We start from the raw sequence: 23,847 nt of genomic DNA, 5'->3' as shown, positions 1-23,847 counted from the left end.
TAATGTTAGAATATGCAATCGATAGGCTAGCCTACGTTCGCCTAAATGTTAACTTATTTAATTTTCATTAATTAATTCATTTTTATATAATAATTAATAAATAAGTATTATCATGACATCAGTTTATGATTGTTTTTTTAATCATATGTGTGTTTACATTGGAGACAACATACCTATTCAGATGGCTGGGTAGGCCGACTGTCGCTTGGTAGATGGGGGCGATAGGGCCAGGTTAAAACTTTTTGAACTCTTTCAAGTGGGAGGTTTCTTCGTGAGGGCTAACAGCAGCGCTCTTCAGTGTACCAACCACACGGCCAGCCAGGCGCATGAGGCAGGATAGAAACACAACGAAAGACTGAAAGCGGAGAGAAGCTGGAAGACAAGCAATCGGTGGCTACACTTTTCATTTTCCAACATATGAGCGTGCGTGCTGAAAAGTTGTTTAGCGAAAGAGACAGGCCTTAGCCTTATTAAGAAAAAAAATAACTTTTTGGTCTGTTTAGAGGGGGAACACGTCGCCATCCCCCTTCCGAAACAATAAAGCAGAGTTTCCCACGGTTTTGTTAAGATCAGGTTCGTCGAAATGCGCATAGTTCAGTTTAATGCTAATTTATGCTGTTTTATTATCTAGACAAGTAACCATTTTGCTTTGTTAGTTTACTTAATAAGGGGCATTCACGAGTGATGTTTGAACGGTGACTTTAGATTTCACTCCGCGCAACTCGATTTTCGTTCTATGGACATTCCTGGTAGCATTGTGGCGCCCAGCTTCTGCCACTCAAACTATTGGAGGATTTAGGATCTGCAGCACTTCACAAAAACGCACAACGTTACTCCACTTTGCTGACAGTAAATATACGTGGAATAATCGGGTAAGTTCGTCTGCTGTTATGTTCATCTTGCAACCATGCTGGGTTTACTGTTGCAAACATTTCTTCTCGAATAACGTTAGGCTAGCCTACCTTTAAAAGGTGGGCCAGAGCTGATGTGATATGTTGCTGTAGGCTACCAGTCTTGCATTTGTTCGCCTTTTCTTCCTCGAATGAAAACTTACACTGAAGATTTACCTTTCATCAATATCAGAAATCCAATGTTACTCTGTGTAGACTGCATAGTTTTTTTTTTCCAATTCGCCCTTCCATTCCGATTCATCCAATCCATATAGCCTACCCAGTGAATGCAAATAAACGTTGTAGTTACTATGTAACTAGTGTAGGCTACTAGTATTACATTAGTTGACTAATGGAGATACATTGTATCCTATACCAACTCCCAGTTTGTTTCCGAATGTGTTGCATATCTTTGACTCTATCAGGTTGTAATGAAATAGCATAATGAACCATTTTGGTCACTGGTAGTTTTAGGGTGTGAATGTCTGCTGCATGCGGTCCCAGCGGTTTCCTCCACTTAAACATCAGAATTCATATAGCCTAGAGGCGGTTTATGAATTCAACCAGCTGGTGATTCTAGAATGTGCTCCGAGTATCCCCACACAAGATTAAGCTTTTAAAAACTACACATAAAATCCACATTTTGTCGCAAACTACACCACTTGCCATCAGTGTTAGCCCATCTGTGGAGAGTTTGATTTGGTATGAAGTTAACGTCACTCTAATTTGAGCCTATAGTCCAATTATTGCTTTTTAATCAGTTGTTCGAAATAAATTATAAACCTCGGTCAGGTCTCCTCGCAGCTTGAGGAATGGCATTAGAATACCTCATTGTTTTGGCATGTGGTTATTTTGCATACCAATGTAAATGACAATGGCCCTTCGGCCTTCGTGACGTTTTAAATATGCGAGGGTTGTTGATAGGTCTAGGTGCCTTGATGTTTTGGAGGAAAAAAACAGAAAAGTTGTAGTATAACTATAGTTTGGAAAACTATGTAATTTCACTATCATGGTAGGCCTATATGTAGCCTAACATCTTGTATCTCTCAATACTCAATGCAGTTCACATAGGCTATGTCGGTGTTTAGTGTTCCACAGGTCAGAGTTCAGTGTCCCAGAGGTCTAAAACTTAAATTCAATTCTCTACTGGTGTTTATAATGTTTAAAATACTCATCTTGGGGTGCTTGCCTCTATTCAGGAGTATTTTCCTCACTGACACAGGTTGATTGATATTTTCCATGCAGTGTTGCTGCACAGAGAACGGACTAAACTATCTAAATATAGGAATGACTTTGAGTTTTGGTGGACTTAATCATTTGGGACTAGTGATTTAGTAGGCAGCGCTCTCTCTTTGTCTCTAGAGCTCCAGCAGCCTCAGGTGAAAGTGTTGGCACAAGCCCCAGGCCGTTTCAGCACTGCTCAGTCTGTGAGTTATAGCTAAGTGGCATACCCTTCCTTGGCATCTGGAGGAAGGCCAAATTGAATGACTAACTTTGCCTTGCGCTGAAAGAGGATCCCGCTCGGTTTCTGCACCTGGTCAGGCTGTGTTGCTCTCCACCATTTCTCCGTCAACCCCCTCCCCTTCCCCAGAGCAGCCACTGTGACTACCTCTGCCGGTTCCTGGGAGTGCTGATTCCCGCTAATGCTGCCTCCGTGTCATTTTCTGGGCTCTGATAAGAGCAGTGGAATGGGATGCCATTCCTGGGCAAGCTCAGGGAGCTGGCTGTGTAGCTCCAAGAAGGCTCTCTTGCTTCTGGTGAGAGAGAGAAGACATCTCTAACCTCATTTGGGTCACTGGAATAGTCATTGGTTATTGTTCATAATGGGTTTTTGTAGATGATGTATGCATCAGCTGCCATTTATTTGTTTACATTTGTACCTGTTTATATTAGCAACACAATGTGTTGTTGATTATTCCCAGAACAGACCACAACTATAGAATAAAATGCCTGTTGAAAATGCCAGTTGTATGTACATTAACATTGAAATTTAGACTGAGCCTGTTTGAGCGATTGTTCATAATAGTTCTGAGGAGTTCAACTCCCCAACAAAAGGACGGGGCCTTAAGCCTGGAGATGCCACTTCATGGGTGGGTTGAGGGGACTTCCGTGGGAATCTTAGCAGCTACAGGTGAAAGGCGCCTGGATGAATTATCATCGCAGACGAGGAGGAGGAGGATGGATGAGGTGGGGAGAGACTAAGACTGAGCAAAGACAGGGTCCCTGTCTCGGAAAACAAACACAGAGCTGAGGAATGTCATGCATGGATGCAGGAGCTCAGTAATTAAGAGCAAGGGTTCAGCTCACAGGGGGGTAGAGAGTCGACCCAAACCTTTAATTATCACAAAGGGCTTATTCACTGGCTTTACCCCCAGCTACCCCCACCAAAGCCTAGGTAGGAAGAAAAGGATTCAGTGTGCCTGGGTGGTAAATATTTAGCCAAATATAAGCCTAACATACCTATTGTTTTCATAGTGACTAGTGTTTTGCACACCATTTGGCATGCAGTGTTGTAACCTCTCACTTGTGCTTGTCAAATTTCATCAACCTGTAAACTTCTCTTGGTGGTGTAAGCAGTTCAGCTTTCTCCATTACAGAATTTCTCCTCCTCTGGTCTGTTAGATTATTCAATATTTCAGTCATTGTCTCAGTGTAATGTCCCTCAAATCTTGGACAGATAACTATTCACTTCTGGCTTGAGATACGTAGTAAAACAAGCAGTAAAACTTTCGGTATCCATAGTTGTGAGGTAGCTCCTGTGGTATTTTCCACCTCACAGGTAATAGACTTTGACAGAGAGCTGTACAGGTGTTGCTGACTGTGTTACCATGACGGCAGGAGTGGGAGGCCTACTTTGAGTCATGAGCGTGTGCGCATGCGTGTGTGTCCGTGTCTGTGTGTAGGTGTAGGTGTGTAGGTGAGGCTCTCTGGAAAGGAAGTTCAGGAAAGACGCAATCTCATTCCGAGAAGAAACATTGAGGGCTGTGGGTCGAAAAGTTGAATCTGCTTCCCAAAAACGGCAGCCATCTGTAGGGGTTCATGGGACAAGGCCAGTCGCGAATGAGAAAAAAATATTCCTATTCGCAAATGCTGGGCACTCCTCTGCTAATCCCTCGTGTATGATAGAGAAATTCATCATCTTCCAGAAAGATCTCGGCATTCTCTCCTGCTGACACGCCCATCATGCAAGGTCACACTGGTGTTAAAACATAGGGACTGTGTGTGTGTGTGTGAGTGAGTGAGAGAGAGAGGTCTGTATGTGTGGCCATCAGCTATTTGTGAGACACATAATTTGAATGTACATTTGGGAGAGGTAAACAAATCAAGGCAAGAATGAATCTAATCTCTGATTGACCTCAGGCTTGTTGGCTAAATCATTTATTGCCATTCCCATAACTTTGCTTAAAGGTGCCATGTGTAAGAATTGAGGTAAAAATATCCAAAAAAATGAGCTACACGCATCAAAAGAATGAGAAGAAATAAGGGCGATGATGTCATTAAAAAAATGCCCGACAGGTGTATGCTCTTTGGTTCAAGTACGCCCACAAGCCGTGCGAGTTATTTGTGTATTGCAGTTTGGCTGGCGGTTATGTTGCCCGCATTCCGCCTCCCATGGCAGAAACTGGTATTATGACACTTGTCGGGCTGTGGCTAGTAATTTAGCATGCTAATACCTCAATTCTTACACATGGCACCTTTAATGCAGTCTCACTTTTGTAGAGTCTATTTTAATATTTCTCGTGTTGCCAGAAATGCATATACGGTGCTGAGATTTCTCACAGGAAAGTCACTGCAGTAACTTTTGTTTTCATAAATCTTTGTGGAGGCTCTCATTAATTTAAGAGATTTTTAAAGTTTACTGCTGGAGAGAGTTATAGGCTCCCTCAATGAAGTGAACTGCATTAATGATATCTTCATAAACCTGATGCACGTGGCCGCTCGGCATTTTTCATTTAAGGGTCGGAGCCTGCATCGGCGTTTTTATCGCTTTGCAGGAAAAACCCTGAAGGACGACCTATAGTGTGATGAACACTTTGCCGTTTAGGCCGTAAAATCAGGCCCCAATAATGTATGGACACGCTTCATTCATCACTTTTATGAGTCCATCTCAACACAGTCTTGATATCACAGCAGAGAAAGAGGAAGTGTATTTTTTCCCCTCTCTCTTGCCGTCCAGAAGCAGCAGGGGACGGGCTGAGGCCAAAACCTGATAGGACATGAAGACGTATGTCAATTAGACCATGTCCCCACGGAGAGCTGACCTGAGGGTCCAGAATCTTTTTACAGCCTTATAGACTTTGAGTAGCCAAGCGCCATGCAGTGCCCTGACAGGAGTTCTGCCTGTTTTAGCCCTGGCCACAGGCATGCTCTTGGTGAGAGGACATCAGAATCAAGATCCAAGCTCATATATTTGGCTAAATAGAGGAGAAAACTGGAAATATAAAGAGCTTCTGCATTCATTTTCCTAAAGAGATTTAGTTTTCTTCCACATGGATTTGAGAGGCAAGACAATCTAATATGTGAAAAATATTGTTTTAGATATAGTATATATATAGGTATTGGAGGAGAACTTATGGAAGGGATACAAGTTGGTCAGATGCCAGTCAGCAACACTGCCCTTATTTTAGAAAGCATAACAAATGGATCTAATTGGAGTTCTGTGTGTTGCTTTCTCTCAGGGGAGTTTGGAGAGGCAGGGAACAAGTGGGAGCAAATGGTCATTTGCCTAATGGTCGGAGGAGGGTGGCATTAAAAACAACTCTGGGATGGCCAGCCCTTTGTTGTGGGACGTTTGGCTGGGTCTGAGGCGTTGTTGGCATCCGAGAGGAAACAAGTGACAAGTGGCAATCCCTGGGGGGGATAACATTAACAGATGTGTGCTTCACACTTCATAGACCACCTCTCAACACCTCCTCACAGCTGCTCTTAGCCGTACCGCTAACAGCTATTGCTCTATGAGCTTCCCCCTAAGGAGGTCTACTTATTTCCAAGCTCTTTCAAAGAATAGAAATAAACTTCTACAAGTAAATAACTCCTTAAAAAGTGTTCTTTGTGAAAAAAGTTGGTGATGCCTGAAACCACATCTATTTTTCTATTACCGGCGAGAGGTGTTTTTATACACGGTGAATTGAATTCACTTCTGGGTCCAGCCCTTGTGTGTATGTTTTGGAAAGATGCACTGTAAAAACTCATTAATCTTCTTCGGCTTTAATAAGCACTGAAAGGGACTGTGGTTTCAGGGGAGGCATAAGTGCCCACCAGATGGAGTTTATAATGGGGTGGCTTTATGGTTTTAGCCAATCAGATAGATCTGGCCTTTGTACCAAGAGCTTTATGGATGGGGGGACTGCTGCTGTGGCTGCTGGTCGTCAGTGGACGCGGTCAGGAGAAGACGCTCACTGCGGTTGTCTCAAGGAGTGGCTGAACAGACATGAACTGCACCCTAGTTATGAGTTATGGGAAATGGAAAAATGTAGCCTAAGATCAGCCAGCAGACTTGATCCCAGGGTCAGTGGGTCAGCTGTCTGAGGGAACACAACCCTTCAAAATAAACGTTCACTGAACTCAATGTTAGTTTGGATATAAGCAGTTTGGATTCAATACATCATGAGAGGCAATGGGGGAAAAAAGGAATCGGTCACTTTCAACCCACTCTTCTCCAAAGTCTAATGTTATGATGTGGGCTCTTTGGTTGTTTGATGCTTACATATTCTCTCCCCCTTGACAGGTAGCTCACCTGCAGCGGAGCACATGGCCTTGTGCTGATGCCCCCAGCTGTCTGTCTGAACACGTCGCCCGTGCCTTGCCTCTGCCAGCGGAATGGGCACCCACAGAATGCTGCTGTCATGGAGTCTGCTCCTCCTGTGGACCGTGCTGACCCAGCTGCCGACGGGGGCGCGAGCGAGACCGGCCGTCACCGATCAAGGTACCCACTGATGCATCCCTGCATGCCTAAGGCCTCAGCCACCTGTGTGTGTGTGTGTGTGTGTGTGTGTGTGTGGGCTAAAGGTGGAAGGGTTTGTTCTGGTGCTCGTCTGTTACCTTTTGCCTGGAGTTTCTTCTTGTTTTCCTTGGGATTAGCCAGATGTGAATGTGTAGGATTCCGTCTCTTTGAAAACCAGTGCATAAACACAAACACACACACATACACACACACACACACACACACACACACACACACACACACACACGCACACACACACACACAATTCAGCATAACAAGAGTTTGCGGGTGCTTCAGAAATGACGTCTTTGTTATCCTGCCTTCCCTGGCATCATTATTCCACTTTATGATTTGGTTAACATCCACGGTGTGGTTTAACCTTTTATTCTGCTGGATCAGAATCTGCTGGAAACTTGGAATTGCTGCTGTGATTTCATTATTCCACACACACAGCCCTCTTGTTTGTCTTTCCACTTGTATAAGATGACAGTATCTTTGTCAGCTCTTTCAATAAATTTGATCCAAACATTAATTTTCTCCAACAAGCTAGTGATGCTCAGATATTTGTTTGTTAAGCCAAGATTAGGACCCGTAATAGATATGGGTATGTTTAATACTGAGCTGTGTCATATAAACATTATTTTTATAATAAAACATAGGCTCCAGATAATTTTCTTTGAGCATGGGGTTGCTCATGAGTGATTGATGGTCTGGCTCTCACTTGGAATGACTTAGGTCAAAAATGATATGGGGGTCGTTTGATGTGAAGCGAACAGAGGACTCCGCCTCCTATGGCAGCCATCTTGGCGTCTCGGCTCCTTCGGCTGTTGCCAGCTCTGTTTTGATGTGGAGTTAACTAGCATGGCTGGAACTCATCAGGCCCCTTTACGCTTTCACGTTCCAGATGCTAATGACTAGCAGTTTTCCTTTTTTTTTTCTTCCTGCTCTCTCTGTCTTTTTGTCTCACACGTTCCTTGGCTTTTGTTGTTGTGCATGCTTTTCTTGAGAAGTTGGACAAGGCCTCTGTTTGCCTCCCACGATGTATGAATTACACAGACTATGTAATATTTGAACGATAGACTTGAAAGGATAAGCTCAGTATGTGAAAGCGTCTGGGTCTCAGATGAAATAAGACTTCAGATTATTTTGTGTGGATACACAGTGTATACCCTGCTCTTCCCATTTGACAAGAATTTTACAGTAATGCCTTTTCCATGTCTCTCTCTGTTTTGTTTTGTCTGAGCAATGCAGACACGATTAGCATTACACTGGTATTCCACAGTATGGTGGTAAGCGACCATAGTCCTCACATTCAGTCAAATGTAGTGTTCTCATTCAAATGGGAGGGTTAATCACTCCTAAGGATGTCTGATGGGCCTGTAAGCACAGCCTAGCGAGGGTCGGCGTGGCTGAAATTGCTTGCAATTAAGAAACTTAAGCGAGTGCAATTGCCTAAACAAAGCCCAAGAGAATTATACCCTGCGCTTAAATATCCGTCTCTGGGGTAGTTCCCTCTGTCTGGGTTTGGAGGGTGCCTATGTCCTTATGTGCTCACACCTGTGTGTGTGTGTGTGTGTGTGTGTGTGTGTGTGTGTGTGTGTGTGTGTGTGTGTGTGTGTGTGTGTGTGTGTGTGTGTGTGTGTGTGAAAGTGTGTGTATGTGTGTGGGATAGCTGAAAGAAGGGCTTTATCATAAGTCAGTGATATGGAAGTGTAGGAATCTGGGCGTCTTTTGTGGAAGATGGGGGGGGGTCTTCTCCTGTGCACCTCCCTTTGTTTTGTCGAGGTATTTGGTGTCAGGCAGGGAAGAGCTATCTGCCAGGGAAACTATAAATTAACGTACCAGTGGCCAAAAAAAGAGAACAAAACAAAAAAGGTTGGGTCTCCACCCTCAGGCCGATGTTCACCTTGGAGATCATGTTTCTGGGAATCATGGGAGTTCTCTTCGGCAGAATGAGCAAAGGGACAGGGATTGATGGTTGGCTTTAGCCATGGGAGCAGCCCGGCTAGTTATCATGGGAATCTTTTTTTCTTCCAAGGGCGCAGGGAGTAGTCAAACTAGTTAGTGTGAAGAAGTGTAGTCTTTCTCTGGGATAACCTGAGCCCGATACCTCCCCTGTCCATACTGCAGTCCTTATGGGGGTGTTTGTGGTTGTAATTCCCACAACGTATCGGCACATATGCTGCAGTGGTGGCACATCAGCCCATAACACACACACGCACACACACACACACACAGATGCCATGCTTTGCACTCACTGGGTCACAGCTTGAGTGACAGCCTAATTTCATGACTCGTGGGTTGGCAGGGAAATAACCCAGCCACGGACTTTCCACATGTTTCCCCTTTGATTTGTTTTTGTTAGCTTTTCCTCTCTTTCAGTCTCTCTCTCTCTCTTTCTCTTTCTTTGTCCTTTCTCCTTCCTGCTCTTAGTGCGATGTTGAATACTTTTCAGTGAGAGACCTGGACGCTGCAGTCTGGCAGTCCACAGCACTATTTACTGCTCGGGCAGGAAATCCCAACAGCAATCCACTAGGCCGATTGCTTCCTCTGTGGAACCTCGGCCAAGTTCGATGCCGAACACCAAATCTGGTAGATTAACTACACTGTCACACACGATTTGACTAGCTGCATTTTGCAGTAGAGCGCAGTTTGTGCAGCGTAGTCTGAAAATGTTAAGTCTCACAAGGGGGCTGTGAGCAAAAAAAAAAAACTGTGAAAAAAAAAACATGGCAGGCATAGCTCTGGGAGTTTTTGTGAGAAGAGTTTTAGGAAATCAGATGGTCTGAATTATCCCTGCTGAATAGGGGCTGAAACTCAATCCTCTCTCTTTTCAGGGCCTGACTAGTTGAGACCTGCAGTTTTAGGATGAACCTCGGGCAGAGATGACGCGATGTTTGTCTGTGAATTTGAGCAGAATATTTTGGTTGGTCAGGCTGGCTCTGGAATGACATGATAGCCCAAATAAAAACCTGACTCCTTTCAGACCGAGTTCCCCCTTTCCTCCCATGAAAGCATTTTTTTCAGCTTCACACATGCAACCATCTGTTTTACAGCTGAACTTTTGTTGCCTTTTTCTGTCGAAAGAACTCATGTATATAATACCTTTTTGTTTTGCATCCCACAACGTCCTGTTTTATGTCAGTGCACAAAAACATCTAAATTGATCGTTTTTTTTTTTTTTTTTTTAAGTCATGGCGGGGCTCCAGAAACAAAAGCTGCTACGAATTTCCGACCCTTCTGCCACCCCGTCTCGAGATTTTATGCCCTTCCCTTTGCACCACTCTCTCTTTCCCAACGTGTTGTTGACTGGTTCCAATTTTGAAGAGAGAACAGATTGTGTTTGTTGTTCGTGGCTGCCCTGTCTTTGTCCTATCTCCAGTGGTCTGTGCTTATGTTCAGAGATATGCTCTGAATGCAGGCCTACACAGACCGACAGGGAGGGTTGCTGCCCATTCGCACCCTTAATTACAATGATTTGTTTGTAATTTATGAAGAGGGGCTGTGGCCTTAGGTCAGACCCCATAGTTCTAGATGCCTGTTACCCAAAACTCGGTGTAACTTTGTGAGAGAAAAGATACATTTGTTATATTCTCAGGAGTAGGGTGTGTATTTTGTCCTGTTTGCTCAGGCTCTTAGACCGATGATAAAGAGAAAATCGGAAGAAGTTATAGCTAAGTAAATAAAATGAAACAAGAGTGCACATTGAAGCACATTGATTTTTTTGACTGCACTATTGACTGTGCTTATCAAAACGACTAGGTCCGTGTAGACCCAAGCATGCGCACTCCCATCACTGATTTCTCTGCTCTGATAAGTCACTGGAATGTTTACCAGCGGTTCTATCAGCAGGACCGTCTGGAGGAAACGAGGTAACAGGCTCGAGATCAGCCCAGGGAGAGGAAGAGGGTTCGTACGGGAATTGAGCTGGGGAAAGGGGAGGGTTGGTTGGGGGGTAGAGAGGGTCGCACTGTTTCGAGATCAGATCTAAATTCATATTGGGGGAGACGTGCCCTCACGCAGCTCGCTTCCCTCCATAGCCTCCTGCACTTCATGCAGGGCTGGGTTTTTAAGCAGAAAGCTGATCCTACCCCCCTTAGCCCTTTTTCCTGCCGGGATTAAGGGGCCTGTGATCCAGGAAATACCTCCCCTTGGCTCAAGTAGGGTTTCCATGACAACTGGCAGGGGAACCTGCTGCTACAGGCCTCCCTGCCTGTCTTTAAACATACCCCCCCCCCCCCCCTCCACTCCCTGGCTACCCCACCAACCCCCTCACTTGCCACGGGACCCTCCTGCATTGTTAGACATGTTGCTGAGACAAAAGGAAGGGGATTGGTTTGTTTGACAATTACGATGACCTTAAGCAGGACGGCTGCTTTGGTTTTGAATGAGTATTTTGAGAAACAAAAGTCATGTGTGCTTGGACCTCTATAGCATCAGAGCTTCTCTGGCTTTTGTGTTTACATGAAGAGGGGCATTTCAATCTCAAATGCCTTTAATGAATAAGAGAAGTTAATCTTTCAACTGTTTCCTTTCCCTATTCACAGTGGCCCACAGTTGTAGGTACTTTTGCATACACATCTAAAGTCCTCCTCCTTTTTCACATTAAACCCAGCGACTCCCAGTGGCACAGTTTGATGGAATATTCATATACAGGCCTCAATGATGTAAATATGTGTACGTTTTAGAATTTATTTCACGGAGGGCTGCTTCTATGTGTGTGTCCTCTCTGGCCCCTGTCGGTCTACCGTCTGCTTTCACATTTGGGGGATTCTTCAGTCTGTCTCTGGTCAGCGGTGGCTTTTCATTGGCTGGTGCACTGTTTTATTTGGTGGCGGTTTTCCTTTTTCCTTTAGCAGCTATTGTCCCTCCAGTCTTGGGGAAAAAAATATAAAATCTTTTATCGTTGTCTCCAAAGCCCCAGACACCCAAATGCATGCCATTTTCTTTTTTTGTTTGTTTGTTTGTTGTTTCGTCCACCACTAGTCCTGTCGGAGGTGAAAATGGAGCTGTACACATTGTTCCCGGGAGAGCGTTTAGTGCTGGCATGCTTCGAGCTTGCAGAGGCGCAGCAGGAGGTCAGGTGGACCAAGCAGGGGGTGCCGGTGGCGCGCGAGGGCCGCGTGCTGGAGATCGAGGCCGCAGAGCCAGCAGACTCGGGCCTGTACGGCTGCTTTAGCCACGGCCCGCGGGGCAACCACAGCGCCTATTTCGCAGTGAACATCACAGGTATGTGCCACACGCTCTGGTGGAGGGATGTGTGAACGACCCTTATGGAGGAAAGCCAATGAACAAGGTCACAGGGTCAAAAGCTGTGAAAGTGCACAGCAGTTATCCTTCCCCCAACTATAAGGAGTATGAATGGTAAACAACTATAAAGTTGTAAAGTTGTAAACAACTCTTGAACAATCTATCTATCTATCTATATCTATCTATCTATCTATCTAATCTATCTATCTATCTATCTAAAGAGCATAAATTGTCAAAAAAGTTCTTGGCATAACACATCCAAATCCAGACACAAGTGGATTGAAATGATAAAAGGGATTTATTTTAATGGGCTACAAGAATTTAAAAAACAACACAGACATGTATTAGCTTGCCCCCTTCAGGGTGTGTAAGGAGTCCTATGTTTGGTTCATTCGTTTATTAATTTAGCTGATGCTTTTATACAAAGCAGCTGACAAAAGGTTAGATGGCTCTCTTAATAATTCGCTTTACTTAAATAGTCTTTGCATGGAATGCATTTGTGAATCATGCTGATTGCTCGTGTGAAGGCACCATCGGAGCCCAGAGCCTGGAGCCCTCCGAGGTGGACTCTCTGAACCCCCGAGCTTCTCAGCGCTCTGACAGGCATCTCCTTATGAATCGCCTCACAGTGAGGCAGTGTGATGTGCATGAGCCTGAACCACGTCTTGGAGAGACGCCTTGATGGTGACTCACGCCGTTTGAGTTTGTATACGCCACTGACGCAAGTGGTCAGTGCTCAGAGCCAGGCCCTTCTCCACTGAGGGCACAGCTGGGAGAGGCAGGAAGTGTTTGAAGGATCATTTTTTTACTGTGTTGCAAAGCAAATATTTAATTGAAAAATGATGTTTGTTTTTACTGTATGTTTTCTGAAGTGTACAGATGTCTTTTAAACATTTAGTGGTTGAAAATGAATATGTGAATTAGTCAAAATGCTTTGCCCTTGCAAACCTTTGTATCTTTCCCTTTGCAAACCCTTACCCTTGCAAACCTTTGCATCTTACTGTAGTAATGAGGGAAGTGAGCATATCTTTTCACTAAACACTAAATGTTCTTCTCCTTATCTGCAGCTGATGCAGTGGCATCGTCTGAAGATGAGGATGATGATGAGTCTTCCTCGGAAGAGAACAAACTCTCAAGCAGCCAGAAGCTTCTGCGTAAGTCTAAATACACATGCACTTCTCTGTTTGTAGAGCAAATATGTACGTTTGTGAATGTAATCCCATCTATGCAACTTGTAGCTCTGAGTCGTTAATTTATTGGCACCCTCCTGTTAGCTCAACTAACCTTTAGAACTTCTCATCCCACCCTGTCCTTTTCTTCAGCAATGGCACCTAGGTGGGCTCAGCCCGAGAAGATGGAGAAGAAGCTGCACGCTGTCCCTGCCAGCAAAACGGTCAAGTTCCGGTGCCAGGCCAATGGCAACCCCACGCCCTCTCTCCGCTGGCTGAAGAACGGCAGGGAGTTCAAACGGGACCATCGCATCGGTGGCTTCAAGGTGCATCCACCACTTTACAGCTATAGTCTTCACTTCATTTGACCAGATCAGTCGCGATCAGTCCTAACAGAGACGTTATACTGTCTTATCATCCCTATGCTGAATATTCAATCCCAGCCAAGGTTTCTGTGTGTGCGTATGTGTGTCTGGGAGTTGGGTTGGGGGAGGGGTGGTTTACACCCTGACTGTGAGGCGAGAAGTTGACACCTCGCCACACAATGGGCAGGTGTGAGCTGCTAAATGGGAATGCCCCCAGGGAAAGCCACCTGAGCCGCCCCCCACCCCCCACCCTGCCATCACACCCCCTGATTAGAATGTACACACAAACACCACGGCAGGCTTGGGTTACTCTCTTCCTTTGGCCAACCAGGAAAGCTGTCACAGGTTATCATAGATTGCTGCTCTGAAAGGAAACAAGCTCTGTGTGCATGTTTGAAAGGGCCATTTTGATTTAGATAAACAGGCTGGAAAAGAGACAAATGTATCTACAACTCTCTACAGTATCTGTAGCTCTGTCCATTCACCCACTGTCGCATAGAGCCGCTGTAGAAATGATGTTTACTCTTCTGCCTTCAGTTTTCCACATGTGCTAATTCCCTCTCCTCCTTACTGACCTCTCTAGCTAAGGGAGCATATGTGGACCATTATCATGGAGTCAGTGGTGCCCTCAGACAAGGGCAACTACACGTGCTTGGTGGAGAACAAGTACGGCAGCATCAACCATACATACCAACTGGACGTAGTAGGTCAGTTCAAACTTATTTTGTCACTTCATTATTCATTTGTGAATAATTCTCACTAGACTTACACTAATGTTGTGACCTGAGAAGCCTCTGATTGAGTGTGCGGAATGGCGGGCTGTACAACTGTACACCATCCACTTAAGTGAACTTTGTTCAAGCTGTCCGATTGGATTTCTTTAAGTGGGTTTGGGTTGTGTTTCTCTCTCTTAACCTCTCGACCTCTCTGGTGCTCGCCACAGAGCGCTCTCCTCACCGGCCCATCCTGTACGCGGGTCTGCCCGCTAACCGCACCGCTGTGGTGGGCAGCGACGTGGAGTTCGTGTGCAAGGTGTTCAGCGACCCGCAGCCGCACATCCAGTGGCTGAAGCACATCGAAGTGAATGGGAGTCGAGTGGGGCCTGACGGCCTGCCCTTCGTCCGCATTCTCAAGGTAAGAATCAGTGACCTCTGTTTGCCAAGGAGTGCCTTTTGCTCGTAAACTCGTAAGGCCCTTTTCAAGTCATCAATAAACAGAAAGTATTATTCCTCAGTAGTAAATGTTTTAGGAGTAGTACAGAAGGTTAGTCCGTCTTTGTGCATTAACTTTTAACTTGGCGTATGGATGATGATAATAAGTTAATCATTAAAATAATCATATAACCATGACATATCACATGAGATGAAATATGAAATGATATACATTTTTCTGATTCTTAAAAGAAGAGATGTCAGTCATGGGAGAACCACCTTTTTCATGGCTGCTTTTGTTTTGTGGTCCCCAGCACTCAGGGGTCAATAGCTCGGACACCCAGGTGCTGACCCTCTACAATATCACTGAGGAGGAGGGGGGCGAGTATATATGCAAAGTGTCCAATTATATAGGAGAGGCCAATCAGTCGGCCTGGCTAACGGTCCTCAGGCACAAGGCCCAAGGTAAACCTTTCAGATGGGTCGTTGCGGGCCCGCTTGTGGGCCTGGATCATGAGCATGGGTTTCCTGTCTCTCGGTTCCTTACCCCTGCGTTCTCTTGACTCTTGACTGTGCCATGGAACCTCCCAGCAGACCTAGCAAGCAGAATGTTCTAGGTTGCTGATGGAAAGTTCCATGTGGTCCATCTCTGGCGCGTGTGTGTTGAGATGGAGGTGGTTGTGGGTTTTTTGGTGGTGGGGAGGTGTGCTTCCTCCATTCTTTAGGTGGTGACGTGACGGCGCAGGTTCTCTTATGTGTTTTTTTTTGGAGGGGTTGCTATTTTATTTGGTGAGGGTGCTCCTTCTGCTCCTGCTCTCTGAAGCCACTCATGTGTCCCCCTCTCAGCTGAGGGGACTGGGACTGGAGATCGGGTCAAGGAGGGGTTGGGGTGGGATCTGCCCCCCCCCCCCCCTCCTCCCCCTCTCTGGGGTAGCCCTTTCTCCGCTGTCCCTTCCAGGTGCTGTTTCCCCCTCTCTCTCTCTCTCTGTGGTCTCTTCCTTCCTGCTCCTCCTGACATTGTGGGTGTCTGTGGGCTCTGCCTCTCTGTTCTCCCGCAGGCGGCCGGCGTCAACACCACGGATAAGGAGATGGAGGTTCTGCTCCTGAGGAACATCTCCTTCGAGGACGCTGGGGAGTATACTTGCTTGGCAGGCAATTCTATCGGGCTCTCGCATCACTCTGCATGGTTGACTGTTGTCAAAGGTATCGGTGCTTTTCCGGTCTCCCTCTGGTCCTGCTTTTCTACCTTTCTTCCACTCTGGGTCTTTAACCTCAGGGATTGTTTTCTCGTGTCTGACACTTGTGTTGTAGTAGAGCCTATTTTGTGTGTTACACTCATTTTGTTAAAAATAACACAGCCATACACAAATATAGTACATTTGGGTGAACCTGACTGTTCTGAATCTGGTTGCCATTCATTTACAGGCCTGTCCATTTTCCCCCATTATATTATTGTTTCATTATGGCTATCACATGAAGCCCACCTGGAAACATCTTATCTTCTAAAACCAATCAATGATTGAACACACAGACTGGGCCCTTTTACAGTGACAAGTGTCTGGCCGTTTTTTTTCTGTTTTGTTGGTCATTTTAGACTTGACTCATAAGTCTGCACATTCACTGCTTGCCAATATTGGGCTGAAAAAACATGTAAATATTGAATTATACACAGGTATCATTTAAAATTTCAAAAGTAGTTCAGTAGACATTCGGTTACATCAGTACTTCTATGATGGATACTGTTTTATCAGCATGACTTTGGCATTGCAGTTGAAGTGTTATTTTCCTATCTAATGCTGATGCCATTTCTTCCTGTGAAATGTCCTATCAGTATATTGTTTTATGGTGTTTGAGCTGATCATTTGCATCTGTGTTGTCAGTCTCCTGGTTGATCCACACATGAACATAATGATCATGCTTCTCGTCTTCTTTCAAGCACAAGTGAAATCGCTTGTGTGATCTTTCTGTAAATGTAATTCTGATTTATCACGGTGCCATTAACACTAAATGCAACATTTATATTCATTCATAATTAAACATGTCCCTTGTTCCAAGTGTTTAAAGTGTTTATGTGTGTGTGTGTGTGTGTGTGTGTGTGTGTGTGTGTGAGTGTGTGTGAGTGTTTGTGTGTGTGTGTGTGTGTGTGTGTGCCCAAGAGAAAGAGACAGTGAGAGGTTTAATTGATCTAAGCCTTTATGGCTACCTCTGAGCAGCACACCTGAAAGCTCTCTCTGTAGACCTGGCGTTTGGTGTAAAAGAAAGGAGACATGCGCTGCGTGGCCGCCCAGGGTGTTTTGGCGCACACGGGCCCGTTTCATACTTGTGCAGGGAACGGCTGCAGCCTCACACCGGCGGAGAATGTGGGGCGAAATCCTACGCCACAAAGGAGCCATTATGGTGCCACAATAGGAGTTTGTGCTGCCTGCTCAATGCCAATAGTGTCAAATGCACTGGTTGAAAATAAAGCAGGGGCCCTTGTTACTGTGTGTGTGTGCATGTGTGTCGATGTGTGTGTGCGTGTGTGTGTGTGTGTGTTCATGTTCACTTCCGATGAATGGGTGGCAGCTGAATGGTTGACACGACGATCTAAATAAACTTGGGAGTTGTCTCTGGGTAAACAGAGATGTCACACCTGCTGGTTCTGTGAGTGCCTCATGTGGGGCTAGCTGTCTGACCTTTGACCTCACTGAACCCTGTCCCCCAGCCATGCCCCCGACCGACGTGCCCACTCAGACCTACCTCGAGGTCCTGATCTACTGCGTGGGTTTCTTCCTCATCTCCATCATGGTCGGTGTGGCCACCATCGTCAAGATCCGCAGCTCCTCCAAGAAGAGCGAGTTCAACGGGCAGCTAGCCGTCCACAAGCTAGCCAAGAGCATTCCCCTCCGCAAGCAGGTAACAGAAAGTAGATAAGGGGTTTGAAGCTTTACTCACTAACCACTCTTTCTGCACCGCTTCAGGCTGTGGCTCTGGACAAATACACTGAGGCAAAGCGCTAAAAAAAAGTGGATGTGCAATAAGCAATAAGTAAACATCCTTAGCTATGTTTTTTAGTCTGGATTTTTTAGGTAGTTTTGCTTCATCCATCAAAAGATTACAATGGCCTCTGCTTGCTGCCTTAAAGAGTGCCATTAAGCAGGATACAGCTTGCTCTTCTCTTTCAATCAGCTTTGGCTTGCATTCACCCTGCGTCACTGGGTGCACAGAGTCTGACCTCTCTCTCTCTCTGCCTGCAGGTGTCTGTGGACTCGAGCTCCTCTCTGAACTCCGGGGCGATGCTGGTGCGCCCCTCGCGCCTCTCGTCCAGCGGGACGCCCATGCTGCCCGGTGTGACCGAGTACGAGCTCCCGCAGGACCCTCACTGGGAGTTCTTCCGGGAAAGGTAAAGGCCTGACCACCACTTACATGGGTGGCAGTCAAATCAGCTGTGTGACTGCAGAAAATCAGACGTGTGGTCGAGACAACTCTGCTCTGTGATAGAAGAAAAATCTGCTGTGTGATATAGAAAAATCTGCTGTGTGATATAGAAAAATCTGCTGTGTGATAGAGAATAGTCTGCTGGGTGATAGAGGGAAAATCTGTTGTGTGATATAGAAAAATCTGCTGTGTGATAGAGAATAATCTGCTGGGTGAAAGAGGAAAAATCTGCTGTGTGATAGAGAATAATCTGCTGGGTGATAGAGAATAATCTGCTGTGATAGAGAATAATCTGCTGGGTGATAGAGGGAAAATCTGCTGTGTGTTGGGGAATAATCTGTTGTGTGATAGAGGGAAAATATGCTGTGTGATAGAGGAGTAATCTGCTGTGTGATAGAGAATATTCTGCTGTGTGATAGAGAATAATCTGCTGTGTGATCTCTAACATACTGTTGTGTGGGTTGTTGTGTCCCCAGGCTGGTTCTTGGGAAGCCCCTGGGAGAGGGCTGCTTTGGGCAAGTGGTTATGGGGGAGGCCCTGGGGCTGGACAAGGAGAAGCCCAACCGTGTGACCAAAGTGGCTGTCAAGATGCTCAAATGTGAGTTAGGGGTTTACTCAGCAAAATGTATTACCACATACTTTTATTCTATTGTATTGTTTTAGACAATAGTGGAATTGTCTGTTTTGTAAGAAGATTGGTTGCTTTTTTATTGCACTACAACAATAAGTTATTTTAATGATACATCTACGATCACTCAAACAATAAACCCTCAACCAAACCGCACAGTACTGGTTGCCATAATATGGAACTATGTGACTTTAATTTCAGCTGATGCCACAGAGAAGGACCTCTCGGATCTCATCTCTGAGATGGAGATGATGAAGATCATCGGGAAACACAAGAACATCATTAACCTGCTGGGAGCCTGCACACAAGACGGTGAGAGAACTTGTAGAACTGGACTTTGCTAAGAATAAGAATTTTAAGAATAACAATAAGAATAAGAATGACTTTCACCATGAATGAGAATAATACTCCACTGGACCCGATTTCCATGGTCTATGAATGGTTTGCAATCCCCTCAAAATGAGTCTCCGCTAAGTAGGCATCCTACCAAATGTGTCCCCAGGGCCTCTGTATGTGATTGTGGAGTACGCCTCTAAAGGGAATCTGAGGGAGTATCTGCGTGCCCGTAGACCTCCTGGCATGGAGTACTGCTACAACCCTGACCAGGTGCCATCGGAGAGCATGTGCATCAAAGACCTCGTCTCCTGTGCCTATCAGGTGGCACGGGGCATGGAGTACCTGGCATCCAAAAAGGTGAGATTGGCAAACACACTTTGAGTTGTGACTGGCTTGTTGTAGTTAGCTTAAAGGAGAAATCCGATGTTTCTACTGAAAAGCTTGTGAATGTTTTGCAGCTGGGCTTACTTTCTTTTGTGTGTGTGTGTGTGTTAGTGTATTCACAGAGATCTCGCTGCCCGGAATGTCTTGGTCACAGAAGACAATGTGATGAAGATAGCAGACTTTGGCCTGGCCAGAGACATTCATCACATAGATTACTACAAGAAGACAACAAATGTGAGCATGAAATCATTGTTCAATCCATTTACAGATGTAAGTTATTATGTGTGCTAAGATTACCGGTATATTTGATTTGGTTAACAATGTCTATTGTTTAGAGTATATATCACTTCAGGGGTCGCTGCACTCTGCTGTGTTGATGTGAGTGATTGCTAACAGAGGCTCTATTTTGCTTCCCAGGGCCGTTTGCCTGTAAAATGGATGGCACCCGAAGCTTTGTTTGACCGGATCTACACGCACCAGAGCGATGTGTGAGTCATCACTGAAGCTCAAGTGATTAATTAATGCCTCCCTGGGTCTGTGTACCAAGCTGGTCGTATGCCAGTGTCGGCTGGGAGGGATAAAAGAAGTGTTTATTTTCACAGTCAAATTTATTCATCTTTGGTGACGGCTATAAATAGTGCTTCCGCATTATTTCCATACAGTAAATTTACCCAAGTCGGAATCTGTCATGTCAACATAGATTTTGGAAATCTTGGCTTGCCCAAGGCTTACTCGTGGTTGTTGTTGCAGGTGGTCTTTTGGGGTGCTGCTGTGGGAGATCTTCACCCTCGGTGGGTCTCCATACCCAGGGGTGCCTGTGGAGGAGCTCTTCAAGCTCCTGAAGGAAGGCCATCGCATGGACCGGCCGTCTGCCTGCCCGCAGGAGCTGTAGGTGTCACCACACAGCACGCCATTTAGGCTGATTTTGTAGCTTTCACTTCAGAAATATTCTGATAAATATTTGGTTATTTGTGCATGTGTATATTTGGTCTAGTTCAGTATTTCCAGCTTTACCAAAGTTGTTTGTGTTTCCATTAGCAACTGTTTACTCTTTTCTACCCTCCACCTCAGCTTCTAAAAAAGTTTGCGTACCGGTCTACTCCGTTTTACTGCTGCAATAAATGGAGCATTCTTCTCCTCAGGTACCTAATGATGAAAGACTGCTGGCACGCCGTTCCTACTTACAGGCCCACATTCAAACAGCTCGTCGAAGACCTCGACCGCATCCTGTCTATGACAGCCAACCAGGTGAGCACGCTGGGTCTACACATGCCCACGGTTGTAGATATTGGCTCAGGTGTCATAGATATTGGCCTTCACTCTGTAAATCTTGGCTCTGACTTTTAGATTTACTGGAATCGCTGTCTTAGCAAAACACCTTAGCTACCATAAATAAAAATGCTGACAGCAACATATGGTCAACCTACTGTACTTCTGGCAAAAGTGAAGCCAGGAAATTCGTTCCCCTCCCTCTTTATGTTTTGTGGTATTGGAGCCCCAGTGACAGTTTGAATTTCACACCGTCTCACACTTGTCTGTGATTCCATTTGTAGGAGTACCTGGACCTCTCCGAGCATATGGATGCTCCCTACTCCCAGGTCATCCTGGATACCCGTAGTTCTACGTGTTCTTCTGAGGTGGACTCAGTCTTCTCCCAAGATGCTGGGGTCGAAGAGCCCTGCCTTCCTGCTCCCCATTCCCAGACCGCCAGTCGGACCTTCAGGAAGCACTGAAGGCCCCTCTGAAATTGCCAAATGAATTTTCCCATTTCTCCCAGGTTCCACGCTAATCTCCAGGCAAAGGTTCTGCGTCCTTTTCCTAAATGCACAGTGTCACAGAAATGGTCACTCTCAAGCCTGGCATCTGATACAGAGGAAGGACTTGTGGCTAGAGCAGTGCCTCATGGGAAAATCAGACATTTTTGAAAATAAACTGAAGGGTTTGCTCACTGCTTTCACCGAGCAGCTTTTCTCCAGTTCAAATACCTCGTCCCAGCACAAGGGTTCGCATCTGACGGACCATTCACATTCACTATGGACAATTGGCCAACGTCAGCTGCGTGAGGAATGACTGATGGTGACCGAGTGACTGGACGAGCAGCTGGATTTCTTGGCTGGACTGTCACAGCTCTGAGGAGGACCCAAGGCCTTTAGGCTGGAAGAGACAGCTACTACATATTCAGCTGACATTGTTGCTTCGTCTTTGCATTCTAAACACATTCATCTTTTTGGCCTTGTAGAAGGACCCGTGCATTTTCAAGCAGGCGCTTGACGTGAAGGCTCTGAAAGGCATTAGAAATGGTGTGGGCTTAAAAAAGAGTGGACATCATGCCTAATAGGAACTGAACCAAAGGAGGCATTGAGCCGAAAGTTCAGGCTCTCCTTGGCATTCGATAAGTGACTCAAGTTGAAAGATCACCATACTTTTTATAGAGTAATTGTATGCCAAATCTCAGAAACAAAGTATTCTATAATACGTTAGCCAACAGCTCTGGCTGTCTTTGTAAATACAGTTAAATTGTATAAATATTATTATTATTATATATATTTACTCTATTGTTTCTTTTTAATTATTTTTGTATGAGGTCATTCATTTCTATCCAAGTCAATGAAATATAGTTTTTAATGGAAAGAGTTAGTTGAGGTAAGGGTTCTCAGAAAGAGAATAAGCTATTACTGATCCAGGCCAGTTTGTATTAATAGGTGTTCAGCTTTTGATTCTTTATGCTATCCTTATGCATACAATAATATTTTGTGCAGAATAAACCTATACCAATAATGTCAAATGGACCGCATTTTCGGGCCATTGCCATGTTTCCATATGAACATCACAATGAACATGTAGATTCTTAAAAGACCTTAATCTCATCAAAGAATATAATTTTAAACATAACAATTGCTTAATGTCTGATTAATCCTAAATTAATCCAATCCTTGCTGTTAATGGTACATGTATAACTGTACATACTGTCTTAAAGCTTTTGTTCCATAGCCCAAAATTAAGAATAGTTTGAAATTATATCAAGCACATTTTTCAAAAATGCTCCTTGGATGTGGATTAACTGACAGTGTTGACAATCATCTAAAACATATTGTTTTCATCTGTCTTCATCTAAAAAATATTGTTTTCATCTGTTTTCATCTGCCAAATTAGTGTTTCAACTGCCTGATTTCAATTCTTAAGCCATCTTTAATACTCTTTGTTAACATAAGTATCTGTTTATGTAGGGCACAACTGGTTAATGATTGTTGGAGGGCTGCGGACAATGACATTGTAAGATTGTATGGACTCTCATGTTGATAACATCTTATTTTTGATTAATATGCCGTGTTAATATTTATATAGTGGCTGTGCACTTATGTACAACTGGAACTCAACCAACCATGATGGCAAACACCTTTATTAAAGGAATATTAATAACATAACCGAAAATGGACTTTGAACTTTTGAGTGTGTTTGATTTTCTGGTCCTCGGGGTGTTTATCAAGGGTGGAACAGGTGTAATAGTAGAAACAGTAGGTGATCCAAACGGAGTGTTTGTCCAGAGGCAGGCTCGGGACAACAGAGAGGACAGTTGTGATGGGTTGTTGACTTCCAAGCGCATGTCCAGTGCTGCAGAGAGACTGTGAGTGGTCGTTGTGTTGTGAGGGTCTGTGATTTATGGTGGGAAGAGAGTGTTTTCTCGCCCGCACCAGTGCGCCATCAATCACGCAGGCGGTTGGCCTCTGCCGGGCCCACGCCATCGATCGTCCCCACGCTAGCAGCAGACAAATCACCTGCGCCTCACTCCGACTCCCGCTGCTGACAAGATCAAATTGCTCGCTGCCTAATTTGAGCCAGGCGGACAGCTGAAGTGCACTGGAGGGAAGTTGTTCGAATTGACTGGGGAAAAAGTGTGTGCGTCACAAAACAGAAAAAAAAAACTCCTCCAGGGTCCTTGCCTGGACCACAGTTTTTATGGCTATCTTGTGCATGTGCGTTTGACATTCGTTCCGCAACCACAAATGTTTACCCAGCCGTAAAACAAAAGTGACAAACGAGACTTTGTGGGAGAGCCCTATGTAAATGCAACCACAGAGTGTGCATTGTCCTGCTGACACTGGGAAAAGCGGAGACATGCGCCTGCTGGACCTTCCTGAAATTCCAGGTCCATGCACGGGTTGCGAGGCTGAGACTGGACTTTGTGGAGTGTCACTGTGTTTCCGACCACTTTTCAACACCCCCTGAGTTGCCTCCATTTTCTGGGAGGGCAGAGCATAATTGTATTAATCCTTGGAAAAGGTGGCTGTTAAAAGTGACATCTGCCTGGTTTT

The 23,847-nt window shown here is 45.1% G+C and overlaps 1 protein-coding gene across 4 annotated transcripts; it reads left to right on the top strand.

Annotated features, from left to right (window-relative positions):
- Positions 1-318: 318 nt before the first annotated feature.
- Positions 319-22,977, top strand: fgfr1b (fibroblast growth factor receptor 1b). 4 transcript variants are annotated; one of them, XM_076284560.1, is made up of 18 exons: positions 319-872; positions 6,619-6,816; positions 11,821-12,063; positions 13,152-13,238; positions 13,407-13,579; positions 14,202-14,325; positions 14,562-14,752; positions 15,828-15,972; positions 17,474-17,664; positions 18,006-18,151; positions 18,663-18,784; positions 19,016-19,126; positions 19,317-19,507; positions 19,646-19,768; positions 19,952-20,022; positions 20,285-20,422; positions 20,677-20,782; positions 21,088-22,977. In XM_076284560.1, exons 2-18 carry the CDS (start codon positions 6,711-6,713, stop codon positions 21,265-21,267), a joined length of 2,448 nt encoding a protein of 815 aa, XP_076140675.1. In that variant the 5' UTR covers positions 319-872; positions 6,619-6,710; the 3' UTR covers positions 21,268-22,977. The 4 variants fall into 4 exon arrangements, with proteins under 4 accessions (XP_076140675.1, XP_076140674.1, XP_076140677.1 ...); XM_076284559.1 differs by lacking the exon at positions 15,828-15,972 and adding an exon at positions 15,084-15,234; XM_076284562.1 differs by lacking the exon at positions 11,821-12,063.
- The last annotated feature ends 870 nt before the right edge of the window (positions 22,978-23,847 follow it).

This window comes from Alosa pseudoharengus, unplaced genomic scaffold (assembly GCF_046254945.1).
Source record: "Alosa pseudoharengus isolate Yale_2024_CS ecotype anadromous, Long Island Sound unplaced genomic scaffold, YU_APseudo_1.1 YU_APseudo_1.1_scf_14, whole genome shotgun sequence".
Classification (NCBI taxonomy): Eukaryota; Metazoa; Chordata; class Actinopteri; order Clupeiformes; family Clupeidae; genus Alosa; species Alosa pseudoharengus.
This window is presented reverse-complemented; position numbering and strand designations above follow the sequence as displayed.